General features: G+C 37.7%; 2 protein-coding genes across 4 annotated transcripts in view; both read right to left on the reverse strand.

The window, feature by feature from the left end:
* LOC131042656 (uncharacterized) overlaps positions 1–17,907 on the reverse strand; it is a 278,257-nt gene that overhangs the window by 55,640 nt on the left and 204,710 nt on the right. For all 3 annotated transcript variants that reach the window (XR_009105286.2, XM_057975978.2, XM_057975977.2), the window contains 2 exons: positions 2,029–2,094; positions 1,815–1,913 (listed from right to left, as the gene is read on the reverse strand). Coding sequence is in view for 2 of the 3 variants with exons in the window: in XM_057975978.2 (XP_057831961.2) it covers positions 1,815–1,913; positions 2,029–2,094 (165 nt within the window). In the remaining variant the exon portion in view is untranslated. The remainder of the gene's footprint in view (positions 1–1,814; positions 1,914–2,028; positions 2,095–17,907) is intronic.
* Positions 5,406–6,437, reverse strand: LOC131042658 (uncharacterized). The gene is made up of 2 exons (XM_057975979.2): positions 6,042–6,437; positions 5,406–5,928 (listed from the first exon to the last, which is right to left on the reverse strand). Exons 1-2 carry the CDS (start codon positions 6,112–6,114, stop codon positions 5,585–5,587), a joined length of 417 nt encoding a protein of 138 aa, XP_057831962.2. The 5' UTR covers positions 6,115–6,437; the 3' UTR covers positions 5,406–5,584.

Genomic DNA, 17,907 nt, shown 5'->3' on the forward strand with positions numbered 1-17,907 from the left:
GCAATGTGTCTTTTCATTAAGGATGGCGGACTTTCCCAAAAGTCGGCCACCTTAATAAACATATTTATTATATTATTTGCACGTAATCAAGGGATCACATATTTTAGGTATTTATTGGCAATATAAAAATATGCAAGGTCGAAGGTCAATTGCATACTTGGCAGAATCGGTCTCCCAAGGAGACTATCGTAGATATATACATCAACACTCCCTCTTAGCTAGGGAGGACTCCTTGCAGATATGAACTAACACTCACCATGGCTACTCCCAGAGGGTGAATAAGAACAAGTGCCAAGTCATGGAGTCTCTCACATGACATCCACCATACCTACTCGCAGAGGGTGGAACAAGGCTTATACCTCAAACTTCTCTCACAGAGAAGAATGCACAACAAGGGCTGATACCTCAAACTTCTCTCACAGAGAAGAATGCATAACAAGGGCTTGCACCTCAAACTTCTCTCATAGAGAAGAATGCACTATAATACATATCAAGTAATCAAACACAAATGCACAGAATTTACCCTGGGAAAACCTTCCTCTTGAAGGTGAAAAAACCCAACAATGAAATGTCTTTATAATCTCAGTTATGTCAAGAGACTTTACAAGGAATTTGCTTCACACTTGAAGCTATATATGTATGACAATAGTTTGCTATAGAGAAAAATCCTATATGCTATATAGGATGTATGATCTGCAATGAACTCGATCTTCCTTGATAAATTCTCAATCTGTTGTAGATGAATACGGACTGCTGATATATGTTTATTCGATCTGCTAAAGGTTGATATACAAATCGTTGGAGCAAGTATTCTTCGATCTGTTGTATGTAAGAACAATTCGATGCCCAAGGATAAGTCAATCTATGTTCCTTTATACCCGTGCAAGGTGACTGTCCATTAAGAGTCGGCTCTCTTGGATTAACTCCATTCGAAGCAATGTGTCCTTTCATTAAGGGTGGTGGACTTTCCCAAAAGTCGGTCCCCTTAATAAACATATGTATTATATTATTTGCACATAATCAAGGGATCACATATTTTAGGTATTTATCAGCAATATAAAAATATGCAAGGCCGAAGGTCAATTGCATATTTCGCAGAATCGGTCTCCCAAGGAGACTCCGACAGATATATACATCAACACTTACTTGGCCTGTGAAGCCAATAAAATAAATTGGAGGGTTTTAGATTTGGTATTTGTTTGCATATTCATTGTTGGCAGCAAATAAAGACAGATCAGTGGTTCTTTCAAGGAGTTTATAGCAGATTTGGGCTACATTGTCATTTTAGTGGGGAAAAGAGGTCGATTCTGGAGATTTCTCCTAGCAACAATTAAAATAAAGTACCTGATCTGCTACCAAGTAAAAAAAAAAAGTACCTGATCTGCTATTTCTTCATTTGTTTGTTTTTGGTAATTATAGTCTAGGAGAATAAAACACCCTAGAGCAATTCACAACACTTTGAGGCTCATGTATTGTTATGTGCACCACCTCCAACATCAAAATAAGCTCATCTAGGCTAGCGTAGGACACCTCGTAGGGCAATTTTGGCTCTAGTTGTATTCAATAATTATTTACTTGAATTTGTAATTTGTTGGTAATAAAGTCAGAATTATGGGACTTCATTTCAGTCAATTGTTCTTTTATGTATTGCATTCAATTTGCAATTTCTCATTGGCATAATCAAGCAAAAAACCAAAAAAACTGAAAAAACATCAAAAAAATCCACTAAAACTCAAAAAACAAATTCCTAGTTGGCATCTTTCATAACACGATAAAAAATTTAATATATATCAGAAATAAACATGAAGATATACCTCAATCTCAGGTACACAATCATCTATACCATTCATCATTGTTGTAGTACGTTCCAAGCTCTTGTTCAAACAGCGCCAATGTAGTTCATCCAGAGTATCCTAGATAAAATTCAGAAAATATTCTTAAAAATTAAAAGATAAAAGACTGCAAATAAATATATTAATAATAATTTTCCTAATTAGAATATAGCTGAGGAGAATCTTCAATACTAGCCTTAGCACAGAAGATATATATATTCACTGCATTCTTTTGCCCTCGTCTATGAGCTCGATCCTCTGCCTGGCCCAAATCATAAGAAGATCAATTAATGTGTAAAAAACAACAGATTGCATATGCATAAAAGTAATAAGCAATATCCAAAAGAAAAAACATATAACTAAAAATTTGTTATGAATTTCATCCCTTGACAGAATCAGATATAACCAATATTTATATCTCTAGGCTCTGTCACGATCTTCTGATTTTGTGAAGAAGGTATTTGAGCAGAATAAAATTTAAACAAAAAACTCAAGTAAAAGTAACTAAACACAATGGCTACAACATGAATGTCTTTTGATATAAATACTTCTATCTTGGGTTGATCTATTGGATACCTTAAAACCACACATCTGCTTTTAAGGCTGAAAACAAAAGTATGCAAAAGAAACCTACTTATCATGGCGAGCCAATTCCACTCTTCACACTTAACTTTCTGAAAAGAAAACAATGTATAGACATCTCACCACAATTGTTGCAATTCTCCCTTCCCAATAAGCTCTGCAATACATATCTTGTAGAATTCCAAAAATTGTATACTAAGCAATTGTCATAATAAGGCAATGGCAAAAATGAGCATACAAGATTGTGTGTGCAGGCTTATTTATTAGAAAGCGAGTAAGTTACAACCGTTGTAGCTTTACAATGTAAAAGTTACTTAAGTATATCATTACACATAATCACTAATTGTGTATCAAATAGTTAAACATTATACTGCCTTATGTCTAAACATAATGTCTTATAACTTTCTGCACAATCCCCCTAATAACTAAACCACAAAAACAACCACAAGCTCGTGTTGTAATTTTACAAATTTATCCGGCTCAAGTCAATCAATCATTCTACTTGCACTATACTCATGAGAGGTAGAACAATGAAGACAAATGTGCTCATTAACAACCATCATATGCAATGATCATGAACATCAATGTGTTTGGTTCTATTTTGAAGCAAAGGGTCCTTCACCGACCACACCACACTCTAAGTATTGCAATACACTGGTGTGATATGACTGCACTCAGCAAAAAATCAAACAGTAGTCATTGCAACCACACTGCCTCAAAACCTACTTTGACGCTAGCCTTAAATTTTGCTTCAATGGAAGACAAGGAAATTGTATACTAGGATTTGTTTTACCATGAAACAGCTCCAAATTTGTACCAAAAATATAGCCAATAGCTTCTCCTTGCAAAAGAACCATCCCAATCAAACTTTGTGGATATTTACAACCAAAATTATAAAGACTTATGAAATAAGATGTCAAAATCAAGCGCACATTTAACATATCAGAGGACTTCTATTGCTTGCCAGTAGAGTAGTTTTTGTTATGAGAGGAACTAAAAAAGATAGCACACAACAAAACACATATACAGTTGAATAGATTCACAATACATCAAACTACCCACCAGCTATATAAATGCTGATTCATTCATTGATACTGAAACAGTAAGTGCTGAAGTTTAAGCAAAAGCTCACAAGTCATAGATGAGGGATTAGAATCAGCCATCTTGATATTCTCTAAAAGACTTTTGGCATACTTCACTTCAGAGACCATGCTCACGTGATCAAATTGCAAAAACTCTACACCCAAGCAATAGTGTAGGAGGCCCAAATCTTTTATGCCAAATTTAGTTTACTTTTCGAATTTCATTGGCCTCACTATAAGTGATGGCTTAGTCATCAACATAGACAATGAGAATTACAATATCATCATCATTGCATTTGAGATACAACATACAAGTTCAATTCAAAAAAAAAAAATCTTCTAAATTTACAATATCATAAAGGCTAACCAATTTTTATGTACAGATTTCATCTTTCCCACTTAACCCCTATTTAGAATATCATAAAGGCTAACCAATTTTGATGTACAAATTTCATCTTGCCCACTTAACCCCATTTAAAGAGATAGCCAACATTAACGTAGACATTCAAATCTAAAATACTACTTCTAAATCTAGATTATCTTCGGCCTCATCGACATTACAAATCTTTTGATTGTGTTTTGTTTTTAAGTGATTCAATATGTTGAGATCTGATAGTGGCACATCCTCACCTAGGGCATAAATTTTTCTAACCGCAGCCCAAAACCTCACCATTTCTGCTCTATCATCATAACGAAACCTCTTATTCATCAAGTATATATCATACCAATTAAGATTCGAGGCATAAGCAACAAAATGAAGAGGTATGTTTAGTTTGTTCCATCTTCCAAGTATCTTCTCGTCTATAGTAGCATATAGAAACAAATCTCTATTTGTTAATTTCTTAAATTCTTAAAACACGAAATCTGTTTCTCATAAATTTCTCCAAACATGGCTTATGTGCATGTGAAAATTCCATCACTTCATATATGGGTGAATAAAGTCAACAGCAAATTTGACATCAGCTCAAAAACAGCCATGAAAGACCATGTGTCTCACCTCAACTGTAGTATCTGATGTAGATTTTCTCCATGATGCCTACACCTAATAGAACACAAAGCTCCGTTCACTACATAAAGACACTCACATAGTGCATTATTAAATGAATGCGCATAACTTCGCGTCCAAAAAATAACTTTGTACCGTTTTTTAATCCAAAAATCCTAATGCATTTAAAAATGGGGACAACATTTGTAACAACATGGACTACATGAAATGCATCCACCCACTCAATGGCATCACATAGCTAGTTCTAAAGGAACTCTACATTTTTTTTCCTGTCTTGAACGTTCTATTCCCTTCAAAAGAAAGGGGCCTTTGCTCCAAGTTACCTTGATATTAAGAAGTGGACAATTTCTAGCATCTATCCACCCATACATCACGATATCCCATCACTTTGCCAAACACACTCTTTTCATTGGTGTAGTTTCTTTCTCTGGTTGAACCAAAGAAACGGGACTCGGACTCGGCCCGGACACGGCAAGGCCAACTCGGACTCGGGACTTGGCGTCAGACTCGGATCCAGACTTGGCTGGACTCGGGAAAGTGAAAAACTCAAGAAATTTAGAGATTTTTAAAGATTTAAAACTTGTTTCAGACACCCTTTATTGAATACACCTTAAAGACACAAAAACATCATTAAACTCGGCTCATTTGATTACATACACAAGTATACATCAATCACATAAGCATAAACGCAACTTGTAGCTGAAGGAAATAACATAGATATATAAATATTGTCAAATGTATACAATATTACAAAACTCATGGAATAAAAAATCCATGTCATCATATGATCATCATCAAATGTTTCATACAAATACCAAAGGTAAATAGTAAATACTAAATACAAATACAAGTGTACAAGCCTATGGCTCAGAGGGTCGTGCACCCTCTCCGCCTGGCCCCGTGCGAAGGCGTTTAAAGTAGGTCCTGGATGATTTAGCAGCCATAGTCGCTCCCCGTGACACCATGCCATGCTCACCAACATCAGGAACAGCTCTGTCACTCTGAGTCTCAGTATTTCCTGTCTCTGCTCCTGCTCTCTACTCCTCCTCTGCCATGGCCACAGCCTCAGCCTCTATATCTACCTAGTCGATCCAATCAATGTCATCATCACTAAATACAACTGTAGGAGTCCCCGGAGCTGTCTGATTCTCATTGGCCCACTCTGCTTCAAGATCAAACTCATCTAGAATGATAGGAGACATGTCAACTGTTGCATTCTTTCTCATTCTCAGGCAGAGTTTGTAGTGAACAAAGACGAGATCATTCATCTTCTCCACAAATAATCTATTGCGCCTCTTGGAGTGTATGTCCTCAAACATACTCCAATTGCGCTCACAACCTGATGCACTGTATGGTTGGCTCAAGATGCAAATGGCCAACTTCTGAACATTTGGTGTCTCTGGGCCAAAAAAGTTCCACCAATGATCTGAGTTTGAAATGAGAAAAATAAATAAAATCAGTCTCACTCATGAACTCATTTCACAAGTTACAATATAGTATTGAATAAAACTAAAATTAAGCCTAACAATTTATTTTTACCTGGCATCATAGTTGTCCTACCGTCTTTGGCGACAGGACAAGAGTAGGTCTCCCCTTGTGCATCTGAGAACATCTGTAGCTCTCAAAAAAGGTCTATCTGAGAAGTACCAGTAGGTCCCATCTTCTCCATGATTGCATATAGCCCATTAAGGACCTCCGCATCAGCCTTGAAAGAAGGGATAAAACGGAATGTCGGATTCAAATAATAGGTTGCCGCATGGATGGGCCTATGAAGCTGATGATGCCATCTCCTATCAATGATCTCCCGAATGGGACCATACTTGCTCTCATCTCCTCCAATAGACGAAAATAATGGCCTCCTTCGCCCTATCCATGCCCTCATATATATAGCCCATTGCGGGCATATCTCCATCCGCAACTCGCAACAAAACCACCAAGGGCTTAACAAACTGCAAAATTGAAAATATTGTGTAATTTAGAAAAATGAGCAAATAAGAGAATACATATAATAAGTTATTAAACATGAAGTTAAATTGTAGAATTTATAAAAAAAATACCTTCACTATCTCATCACAAGGGACCCAAAAGCCTTGCTCATCAAAAATGCAGTCTGTCATCTCTATCGTTGTAGGGGTGGTAGCATAGGATGAGGAAGACCACTCCTCACCAACAATCATACGTCTCAAGGTAGACTTAGACCTAAGCATGGACTGCAATGTGAGGAAGTTGGTGGCAAATCTTGTGATTCATGGATGAGCTAACTCCTTCTACTCTATGTATTGTCTCATAAGAGCCAACACCCATGAATGATTATATACAAATTTGCAGACATTTCTTGCCCTTTCTAGACATCTCTTGACCCATGGGATTTTTCCAATATCCTCCAACATGAGGTCAATGCAATGAGCAGCACATGGAGTCCAAACTATAGATGGGTGCCTCTCCATCAATAGTCTACCTGCAGCAACATAATTTGTTGCATTGTAAATTGTAATTAATGGAGGTACAAACTACAAGATAGTAATTAATTTGCAAACAAAATTAGTTTGTAATCAAAAGTTTACCCGCAACAACATAATTTGCTGCATTGTCGGTCACCACCTATACCATGTTCTCCTCACCCACATCTTCAATCACCTCCTCTATCTGCTCACATAGGTAGGTGGCATTCTTGCAATGGGCGGAGGCATCAATGGACTTGATGAAAACAATGCCCCCTAAAATAAAAAAATAAAGCTAGGTCAATGATCATTCAATAAACCATTAGATAAAAAATAAAAAATTAAAGACTATATGAAACTAAAATTAATCAATCACCTGTGGAAGAAACAAGAAAATTAAGGAGAGTTCTATTTCTGCTATCTGTCCAACCATCAGTCATGATGGTGCAACCTTTAGTGCTCCATATCTGGCGTTGTTCATCTAAATCCTTCTTCACATCATCCACCATTTGAGACAAAATGGGTCCCCTCAAATCAGTCTCACTAGGGGCTTTGAACCCCGCCCCGCATATGGTAATGGCATCAACCATTTGTTGCCAATAAGGAGACCTGTCGCAAAGAAACTCAACGAGATAAGTTAAGTATAAAAATTCAATGAGATAAGTTAAGTATAAAAATTAAAACAATCAAAGTTATCAAACATAAAAGTTAGCAAAACATTCACCTGGCTACAAAGAATGGAATACAGCTGTAGCTCCAAAACCTGCCAACTACCATTTTAACAGCATCATGGACCTCCTTGTTCCAACCCATGCCCTCAAGCGACGGTTGGGACCCAGGAGTAGTGCGAGGCACAAAGAAGGAATCCAACCTAGATTTACGAATCCTGGGTCCAATGGTAACATTCCCACTACAACTACTAGTGGTAGGAGCATGAGAAGTGGCGGTGGCACTGCCACTTATAGAAGCCGAAGCAGAAACGGAAGCACCAGCAGTAGCAAACTGAGTGGGACGATATGGAGGTAAGGAAGAAGGGCCTCCAACACAACCTAACTGTGTCCCTCTTCCTAAAACTGTCTCTCTCCCAATGGCCGCTCGATCCTCCTTTTGTTTCTTTTTTCTTTCAATCTCCTCAACCATTACATAACAATCACGTACAGCCTCAGGAACTGCTTTTAGGCATGGTTCGGCATCATGTCCACGCACTCCAGCAATATGGTATTTCAGCCTATATATACCTCCATGGAATATTGTTTTGCAAAACATACATTTTGTTTGCCCCTTTCCTTGCCCTGGAAAATCCTCATGATATTTCCAAACAGGGTCCTTTCTCATGGGGGGTCTAGAAGCTGAAGTAGACATTTTAGGATAGTTTTGTGAAACTTGAAGTTGAGGCAAATAATAAAGTGAAGTTTGCTGCAATAAAACATTACAAATACAAAATAAAATTAATACATACATTCAAAAAAACTAAAGTAGGGTTTGTAAATTTTATTTTTTTTAAATTGTAAGGTTTGTCAAACTCTACTTTTAAAAAAAAAAAATTTACAAACCCTACATACAACCCTACATAGTACAACTACATACTACATGCTACATACAAATTACAAACATACAAAAGATCTTGCATACAAGAAAATGTAAAACTTCCAAAATAAATGAATAGAAAATGGAATTTTTGCATACAAGAAACAAAATAATGTTCAAAAAAACAATCTTACCTCTTACAACAAGCTTGAAATGAGCTGCAAACTCTTCCTATCCAACTCTTGATGCACCAAATCAAAACACAATGCAGCTCCAATGTGACAAATTGAAGAAAACTTGAGCTTCCTCCTTGCTGGTATTTCTTCTATGCACCCTTGTTTTTCTTCCCAACTCACTCTACTCTTCCTTTTTTTGCAAGTGAATGAAATGTAAGTCACTTTTAGGGCTAGAAGACAATTAACATTAAAAAACGGATTTAAAAAAACTTTGCAAACTATTTTTTTTTTTGTGTTTTAACTTATGCCAACGTCGGCCGAGTCCAGGGCTCGGGACTCGCCGAGTTTGGCGAGTTTGCCCCAAACTCGCCAGACTCGGACGAGACCGAGTCCGAGCCCTTGGGACTCGGCAGGCCTGACTCGAACTCAGACTCGGGCAAACTCGCCAAACTCGGCGAGTCTGGCGAGTTTACTCGCCAGACTCGGACAAGACCGAGTTCGAGCCCTTGGGACTCGGCAGGCTTGACTCGGACTCGGACTCCCCGAGTCTGGGCGAGTCCCGTTCCTCTGGGTTGAACCTTTTCCTTATCATTTAGAGTAGTGCCAAGATTTTAATACCCTAGTTGTTTATAACATGTTCATGCATTATTAATAGCCTGCACCATCTCCACGTACAAAACTAAGTGAGCGACATTAAACAATATTTCATTTGCATGAAAGAAGAATGCAGTTGCTACATCAACTGCATCTCGATCCTGCACATCAAACAATTTTCCAATGGTGTTTGGGTTGCCAATGTGTGGTCTCTTGTGAGAATGTCTTAGGTCTACTTTTATAACACCTCTAGAAGTGACATCTGCCTTTGATTCTCTATGTTCATTTAAGATGCCCCTATTGTTGAAGCATCATAGAACAAATGAGGCACTTTCCCATTAACCCTTTATTCAACCCTGATAGCTTCATATAATTGTAGCTCATTTCGGAAAGCTTCCACACCATTTCACAATATGTGAGGAAAATAAGACCTCTCTCGAGTAAATGGCCTAAAATGTCTAAGGTGAAAGTTTACATTTAATAGTGGCTACCTGTTGATGTGTTTTTTATGCACATAACAATACAAAATAAAATACCAAAGTAATTTACCCTCTCTTGAACAAAATCACCTCAGATGCTAAGGATGAGATCAACTAATGTGATTCCAAGGTTTCTACATGTCAAGTCTTGACGAGTGGGTAAGATCAGTGGTTGATGTGAATTGTTGTGTTTCACTTTGGGGACTTACGCAAATGTTTGGATTATCATGAATGATGTGGAATAGGTGTGCTGACAACTTAAGATTTATCAATAAGGCTCTGGATTTACTTCTTACTAAAAAAGGGGGAAAAAGAATAGGGTTGAGGAAATCTATTCTAATCCTAGGAATGTAGGAAATGGTGAATTGATTTAGTGGAATCAAACCAGGCAAGGTCTCACAATCAGGTAATGACACAAGCTTAATGCAATCATCTAAGGTATACTTAATGATTTTCAAACTATTAGCATGAAACGAAGACACCATCCAAGTTGATGCTTGTCAACGGATGCGTAATAGTTGAAGTTATGCTTACTCCAACTCCAGTTGACCACACAAGGCGCACTTACCAGCGGAAAGAGGCTAGTGGTATGGATTAAGGATTCCACACAAATATATTCAACAAATCTTCCATTCAATCTCACATACATGAAAATAAATTCTAATCTAAATTCTAATCTAAGTTGGAGGAATTGAGAACCATGAATGCAAATACAACACTTGAAGAGCAAAATCACCAACAATTGAACAATGATTAGGATTCAAATAGCTATAGCATATACCAACAATTCTACAAAAACTCTCTCTTACAAATGAGAGACAAAGGGGCATATATAGAGTCTCTTACAAAATGGATGGCCCAGATTGATCTAAGATCAACGACCGAGATCATGCCAACAAAACCCTAGAATTGCCCTAATTAGGGTTACATCAAAAAATGGTGCCACCAACATATGGCCCAATAGAAAGATACCTAGTCATCATATAGAGAATCTTCGAGAAGATTCCTCCCTACATCTCTTTCTCTCCTAGCATACTCCAAGAATCTAGCCAAAACTGAATCTAACTCCTCCATGGAAACGCTAGGCAAAGTATCCTGCAATAAATCAATCACATCCAATGAATCCGAGCAAGCATTCAAAGTGTTCTCCCATTCAGCTATGAGCTTCTGCGAATTATGAACATGAATCAACAAAGAGACCAAGTCATCTATCTGACTCTTCTGCAAAGGGTCCAACTGGCAAAAATACATAAATTTTATCTTGTCTCTTAATTCGGCTAAGTGTAAACCACTAGCATCACTAACATCAACACCCAATAATTCCTCAATCAAGGCAAGGATTTTCATCTGAATGTCCTGAATTAATCCTTCCATCTCCATACAACTCGATTGGGCGTTCTCATAAGCTAATTTCTTCAAAGCTAGTGCACAATACCAGCCATGGAAATTATATATGTCTCCATTGTGCACAATGTTCTCGCTGACCAAAATGGAATTAGGAACCTTCTTCAATGCCAGGAGGCGTGGAATAGTCTTCTCTTGGATAGGCCGGAATTCTTCCCAAACTCCCTCCAAATGCTGAATCCTGAATACAAGAGTTGTTGTCTTATCATATGCCTGGACAAACTGAGTAAGGAAATCATCTGCCTGCCTTCTTGTGCTTTCAATCCACTTTTCCACCTCGGAGTGTGTACCTCTCGCTACCTCGCAGTGTGAATGTATTCCATGGTCAACTGCAATAGGGGAAATAAGGGTGGGATCCCCACGCCTTGTCCCTGCAATATACTCTCTGAGTCTAATATTTTCTTCTTTGTACCTTTCATTCTCCGCAATCGTTGTGTCTAACTTGGCATTGATTGCTTGGAGGTTGTCACCAATCTCCTGAAATTCCTGCCCTGCGGATGGACGACCAAGGGCAACTGAAGTGATCTGGAAATCCATGGGAGTAGCAGTGTCCACTGTCACGCTTGCTCTAGGAACAGCAATCTGCGCAATCCGCATTCCTGTCTCATCTCTAGCTATGTGCGACAAAATCTCCACTCTCTTGGGCTCTTTCTTCTTAGCACTCCTAGCTAGGCAGTCATCAATATCCTCAATAGGCTGTACTTCTATCATTTGTTTACTTTTTTCCATACTCTTCCTCAACAATTCAGGAATAGCGGTCATCTCCATACCATCATCAAGACATATTTCTTGATCAAGGTCCTTTAGTGCCGAGATAACTTCATCATTATCATCAAGATTATTCCTGGTCCAATCATATACATCATTTCCCAAACTAACTTCCAAAAGGACAGTAGGGGATCTCGGCTGGTCATCATTCTCATTAGGAGGTGCAGATGTTGTTGTGGCATGAAATTCCTGAGTATTCTCTGGTAGTATCACTGTGTTGGAACACTGCTGAGTCTCCTTATTCTGTTCTGTTACTTCAATCACTTCGATTGATGAGACACTGGAAGGGGGTGAAGGAATGATAGTCTTTTGTTTCTTCTTCACATCCTCAATCTTCTTCTCTCTAGCCTTGACTTCTCCATGCATGTTCTTCCTTCTTTTGGGAGCTTGACTCTCTTCGTCTGCATGAATCCTGACATCACTGACAGTCCTCTGATTATCCTCGGAAGTAGACTCTTCCGTCTTCATCCTCTCATAAGTGAAGGGAACACCCATGTCAACTAATCTGTTCATCTGCATATCTACCCATGTGCGGGAGAAATTCAAGACTTCTCTCATCAATATATTCAGATCAGTCTCCTCTGACTCTGACCAATTTGGCAATAGGATTGCCTTCTTCATTTCATTCTCATAATGTAGGTGTGTATGATCTCTATCATCTAATACCTGATCAAGGATGAGGAAAAGTCCACACTTCCCCATGAAATCCACCGACATTCTGGACCACATTCTTCTCTTTACTGCTTGTTCATCCATTAAGTTAGCCCAATAATCTTCTATGTCAACTTTGTGAGTGAACTTCTCTCCTCTGATCCTTCCGACCTTCTTGTCTGGATCAAATCTTTCTCTTTTCTTGTAGGTAGCGAATCTGTAGAATGCAATCTCCTCACCTGCAGTGCTGGCAGCTATGGTGGATTGGCAAACCTTTGACGTCTTCCCAACTGAAATAGGGAATGTCATTCCTGCCCTGTGTTTCTCTCTCTCGATAACATCGAACTCTAGAAGTTAACTTACCACTTCCAACAATATCATTCTGTCAGTAGGATACCTAGGAAGTCTGTAGGGTTCAGATTGAAACCCATGAATCCTGAGGTATGTGAAAGTGGTAAACTGTATATACCACGATCCATATTTCTCTATTAACTCTGTTGCCTCCTTGGACAATCTTCTGTGGATTCCGCCTTGCAGCATCTGTGTGATGTACATAGTGAATGCATCATTCACTCTTTTATAGTCTTCAATTCTGTGCATACTCAACTGGGGGTAGCATTCATAACTCTTAAACTGTCCTTGCCCATTCCCGACTTCACCTTTGCATATTAATCCTCTGTATGAAACAAACCGTGCAAGCAGGTACACCAGGTAAGAAGTCATGGCGAATGACTTGGACCTCTCTACATTCCTCAATTGAAAATCCAGATTGTCGCTTATGATCTTAGACCAATTCACTAGTGTCCCTTTAAGACAATCCTGGATGAAGTAGAACATCCATCCATGAAATATTGCTCCCTGCGGCATTCCCATCACTCTGTTGAGTAGGAATATCAAATCACTATATTCCTCCTTAAAATCTACGCACATAAGTGTCTTGGGAGCCTTGGAATGATGATTTCTAGGTTCAATCATCCATTCTTTATTAATTAAACTCTTGCATACACCCATCTTCTTCGTGTATCTGTCTGCATAATCTTCCTTGGTCACATCCTTCATGTCTGTACTGCGTGGAATTCCGAATACCTCAGCAATGGCATCCTCAGCAAGGTAGGCGATGACAACACCCTTCGGACTCTTGATCATTCTTGTGAGCGGATCGTAACATCGTGCACACTCCAAGATCAACTCACTGCACTGTATGGATTGTGGAAACCCAGCGGCATGGAAAATGCCACTCTTCATAATATTCGCATATGCTGAAGAAGGAACCTGATCTCTGGATTTGAACATCCGATGCTGCATCTAGTCGAAGTCAAGGAAATGCATGTTGGTATCAGTGATCTCCCTCCATCTGGATGAAATCTTGAACTCTGGATAAAATCCAATCTCCAACGTCTTCAGCAGCTCTTTCCTTTCCTTGTATCCTGACTTCGACATCGCACCTGTATGAAACTGGAAGTTAGTCCTAGGATAAAAATAATTACTTGTAATAAAATTCCTGACTTTCTAGAGATTTAGCTAGTTTAGAGCATGAAGTCAGGAAAATGATCCATACACTTGGTAAATTTTAGCAATTACGTTCAATGTGTGACAACACTAAGGCATGGAAGCCTTCCATAAAAATTCATTTATACCTCCTTACGCTTAGAAAATATGCAAGCAAAGAATGCAAAGGAGTATACCGGATTGATGATGACTTAGGAAAGGTGTGAAAGGTTGTGTTTTCACACAATGAATGTCTGAAGACACCTTCCGCAGTCAACAATGGAAGTCAAAATTCTGAAGACAACCTAAAAATTCAGACTTTTAAAATATGTTGTAATCTTCAAAATGTGCATAAATCAATAAAAATCAGTTTTATTGATGAAAACAATCATTTTCTGGAATGTAAGTATGGCTGGTAAAAATTAGTTTTCTGAGGACAAGTCTGAAAATCGAACACTTCAGACTTACCAGCACCTTGCAAAGTGGTTTAAATCCCTGAAAATGATGAAAAAAGGCTTAGGAAACAGCCCCAAGCAAATTCGCCAAAATTGGTTAGGTGGCTGGAAATGAAATTTCTGAGGACAACCGCCTAACAATGGAGTTTTAGACCTGCAACAGCGATAAAATGGTCTAAAAGTGCACAGAAAACTCCACAAAATGTCTCCAAATGCTAAATATTTAAGTTAGCCGGGCAATAAAAACTTAAGTCTGAAAATTAATGGTAGCCATTAATGGAGGTCAAAATCTGAAGCAAACCTCAGATCTGAAGCGAATCAGCAGGTTGGAAATGATGACAGCCAACAAACATGCATGAAAAATCCACCAAAATGTGGCCTCCAAGCAAAATCGAAATTTTCCCAAGTCTAGCGCTAAAATGGAAATCTGAAAATTGATGCCAATGGTAGCTCAGATCTGCAATAATGGAGGATGGCAATAATCTGGAAAAATCGCCCAAGTTGCGATTGAAAACCCCAAACACAAAAATTTGCCTTCTTTAGCGAAAAAATCGAAATTTTCAAAATTCTGAAAATTGTTGTTAATGGCAGCAATCTGCAGAAATGAAGGTCTGAACAGCAAGCAACAATGGTGGAGGAAAAATCACCCAAGGTCTCCAAACACAAATTCGCCAACTTTCACCAAAAATTGCTATATTTGGAAAAAATCGCCAAACTTAGCAAAATCGAAAATCTGAAACTGGTCTTTAATGGCAGCCAAGAGGAATAAATCAGCAAGCTGGAAAAAATGGAGGGAAATAAATCCTCAATCCCACACTTCACAAAAATACCTTGCTAAAAAAAATTCGCCCAACTTGAAAAAATCGCTCTCATGGAGACACCTAGCAGAAATAATAATAAAATAATGCTGAAGTTCCTCTCATATACTTGCTTTCAGCTCCAATTTTCACCACACAAGCAATGTGGGATTAAAAAAACACTTGTATAAATACTTGCTTGGTGAAACCCTAACTTGCTTCTAGAAGATTCAAACATTTAAAAATTATTGCAAGTTATTAAATTTGCTTTTAAATTTTAAATAATCAGTTAATAATTATTTAAAAGCAATCAAAATGGGGCTTTTATTTAAAATATTCCAATTTAAATCCAAAATAAAGCCTCCAGGGGAAAATCGCTATAGGTTGGGATTAAAAAATCCCTTCAAAAATCGCTAAAGTGTCAAAATTTGCCCCATAGGGGAAATTCGACCCATGCTTGGATAAAAATCCATGCCCAAAATTATCAAAATGCACATAAATCACCCTCCAGGGGAAAATCGATAAGAGTTTGGACAAAAAATCCAGACAAAATTGCACTCAATTTGCAAAAATCACCCCCCAGGGGAAATTCGATGGGTGTCTGGACAAAAATCCACACTCAAAATTCTTCATAATGTTCCCAGTGGAAAATTGATCCCTGTCTAGACAAAAATCCGAACAAAAATCTTTACAAAAAAGCTCAGGTGAAAATCGATCCCTGTCTGGATAAAAATCCAGACAAAAATCCTAACTTAGTTGTCACAAAAATCCTAGTGGAAAAACGACCCAGGCATGGAATTATCCTTGCACTCCAATCCACACTCCCAGGGGAAATTCGATGGGTGTCTGGATAAATCCTGACACTTAGCCAAATTTTAGCATTCCCAGGGGAAAATCGCTCCAGGTGTGGATAAACAGTGGGGGAAATTAGTGGCCAGTATGGATTCCAGGGGAAACCCATGTGTAGTATGGATTTTGAGTGGGGGAATGGGTTGGGTAGTTTGGAATGTGAGGGGAAAATCACCTCTAGCATGGATTTTGACCCTTTAACCCTTGGAATATGGATTTCCCTTAGGATTTTAACATTTTAACCACTCAAAATTACTCAGCAACTTTAAATTTAACTGGACTTAGACTAATTTTCCAAAAATATGAGCGAAACGCCAGGAAAATGTTGGAATAAAGTGCGAAATGAACTTAAATATTACCTTAGGAGCGAGAAAACAACTTCAAAAGGTTTGTGAATATCTCAGCACTTTAAAATTATTGATGCACGTGTTTAAAAACACGTTAACGTTCAAATGTTCAAACAATTAGCAAAACTTAAGATCATTAAAAAAAATATCATCTTTTGCAACTTGATCCTAACACTTCAAAAACCCTAGACGGCACTAGGCATGATCAAAACTCTGAGACTCGAGCACGGAAAACGCAAAATTGCCCACTAAGCAGCCAAAACCCTAACCTAACGATGCAGGAAGCTAGCAAAGAGGGGGTCCCCGTTAGCAATGGGGCGATGTGTGAAAAGGTCACAACACTACCCCCAATAACCCCTTTGACATGGAACAAGATCACAATATTGCCTTAGTAAATACAAACCCTACTATTCCCACCTTACATTATGAGAATCTAAACAAAAAAATATATATTAAATCAAAAACAGCAAATTCAATAGAATTAGAATGACAATAAATTTAAATATTTAAAATTTTAAGCTGCTAAAGAATTTATGAATACAGCATGATTTTTAATTTTTTTACATTTTAAACAATTTCTGGTTTCATTTCCATTTAGTTTTCAATTCGTTCTACAATTCAAACCAGCATTCAAATTTAAAATTAAAAGTAATCATCAATTGACAACTTGTTTTGTTAATTGAGAACTATTTATGTTCTTCAATAATCTATTAACTGCAATAAACTTGATTATTTTATCATTTATTAGATGCATCCCAGGTTCAGCACTTATTTTTGCACTGATGCAATTGATCTAGTTGAAGAACAAACTCATTTCTTCTCCACTGTCACCAAGATAAGACATGACTATAACCTAGAAGAAAATGCAACATCAAAAATTTGGTTCACTATATACAAAATTGACACTAAGTGTTGGATACAAGCATATAAATATGGATATTGATATGATAGGGTACCTTAAAATATCTAGTAATTTGAATGGAGATAGATAAAGCAGAAGGCTGAAAGATGTTGAATGCTGATTGGAACAATCTGATATGTTTTTCTGAGTCTGATTTCTTTGACCGGCGGTAGGAGTTTTGGTTTTTTAATGCAGTTTGAGGTTTTTAGGAGAACTTGTGTGTTATTGACTTTTGGAATTTGACAGTGCGAAATGAATAACAAACACAATACATTAAATGATTGACTGAAAATGAATTTCAGACTTCTGATTTTATTTATCAGCAAAGAACAAATGGAAATAAATGTTTATTTTTAACAAGACAAGCCAATAATGACCTACCAGGTGTCTGGTGTTGGGAATTGAAGGTGATTTATTGGCCTTTATAGGTGGAAAGATTGAATGAAGCACCTCCAGCTACAACTAATGGCTCCAATGAGTTTTATTCACCTACTAAATAATTATCTAAAACAAATTTGTGAAGAAATC

This window comes from Cryptomeria japonica, chromosome 3 (genome assembly GCF_030272615.1).
Source record: "Cryptomeria japonica chromosome 3, Sugi_1.0, whole genome shotgun sequence".
Classification (NCBI taxonomy): Eukaryota; Viridiplantae; Streptophyta; class Pinopsida; order Cupressales; family Cupressaceae; genus Cryptomeria; species Cryptomeria japonica.

Coding starts and splice junctions, on each gene's coding strand:
- LOC131042658 (XM_057975979.2), bottom strand. CDS start 6,114: ATGTTCTCAGATGCACAAGGGGAGACCTACTCTTGTCCTGTCGCCAAA. Junction 5,929..6,041: donor TAGGACAACTATGATGCCAG/GTAAAAATAAAT, acceptor TTTCAAACTCAG/ATCATTGGTGGAACTTTTTT.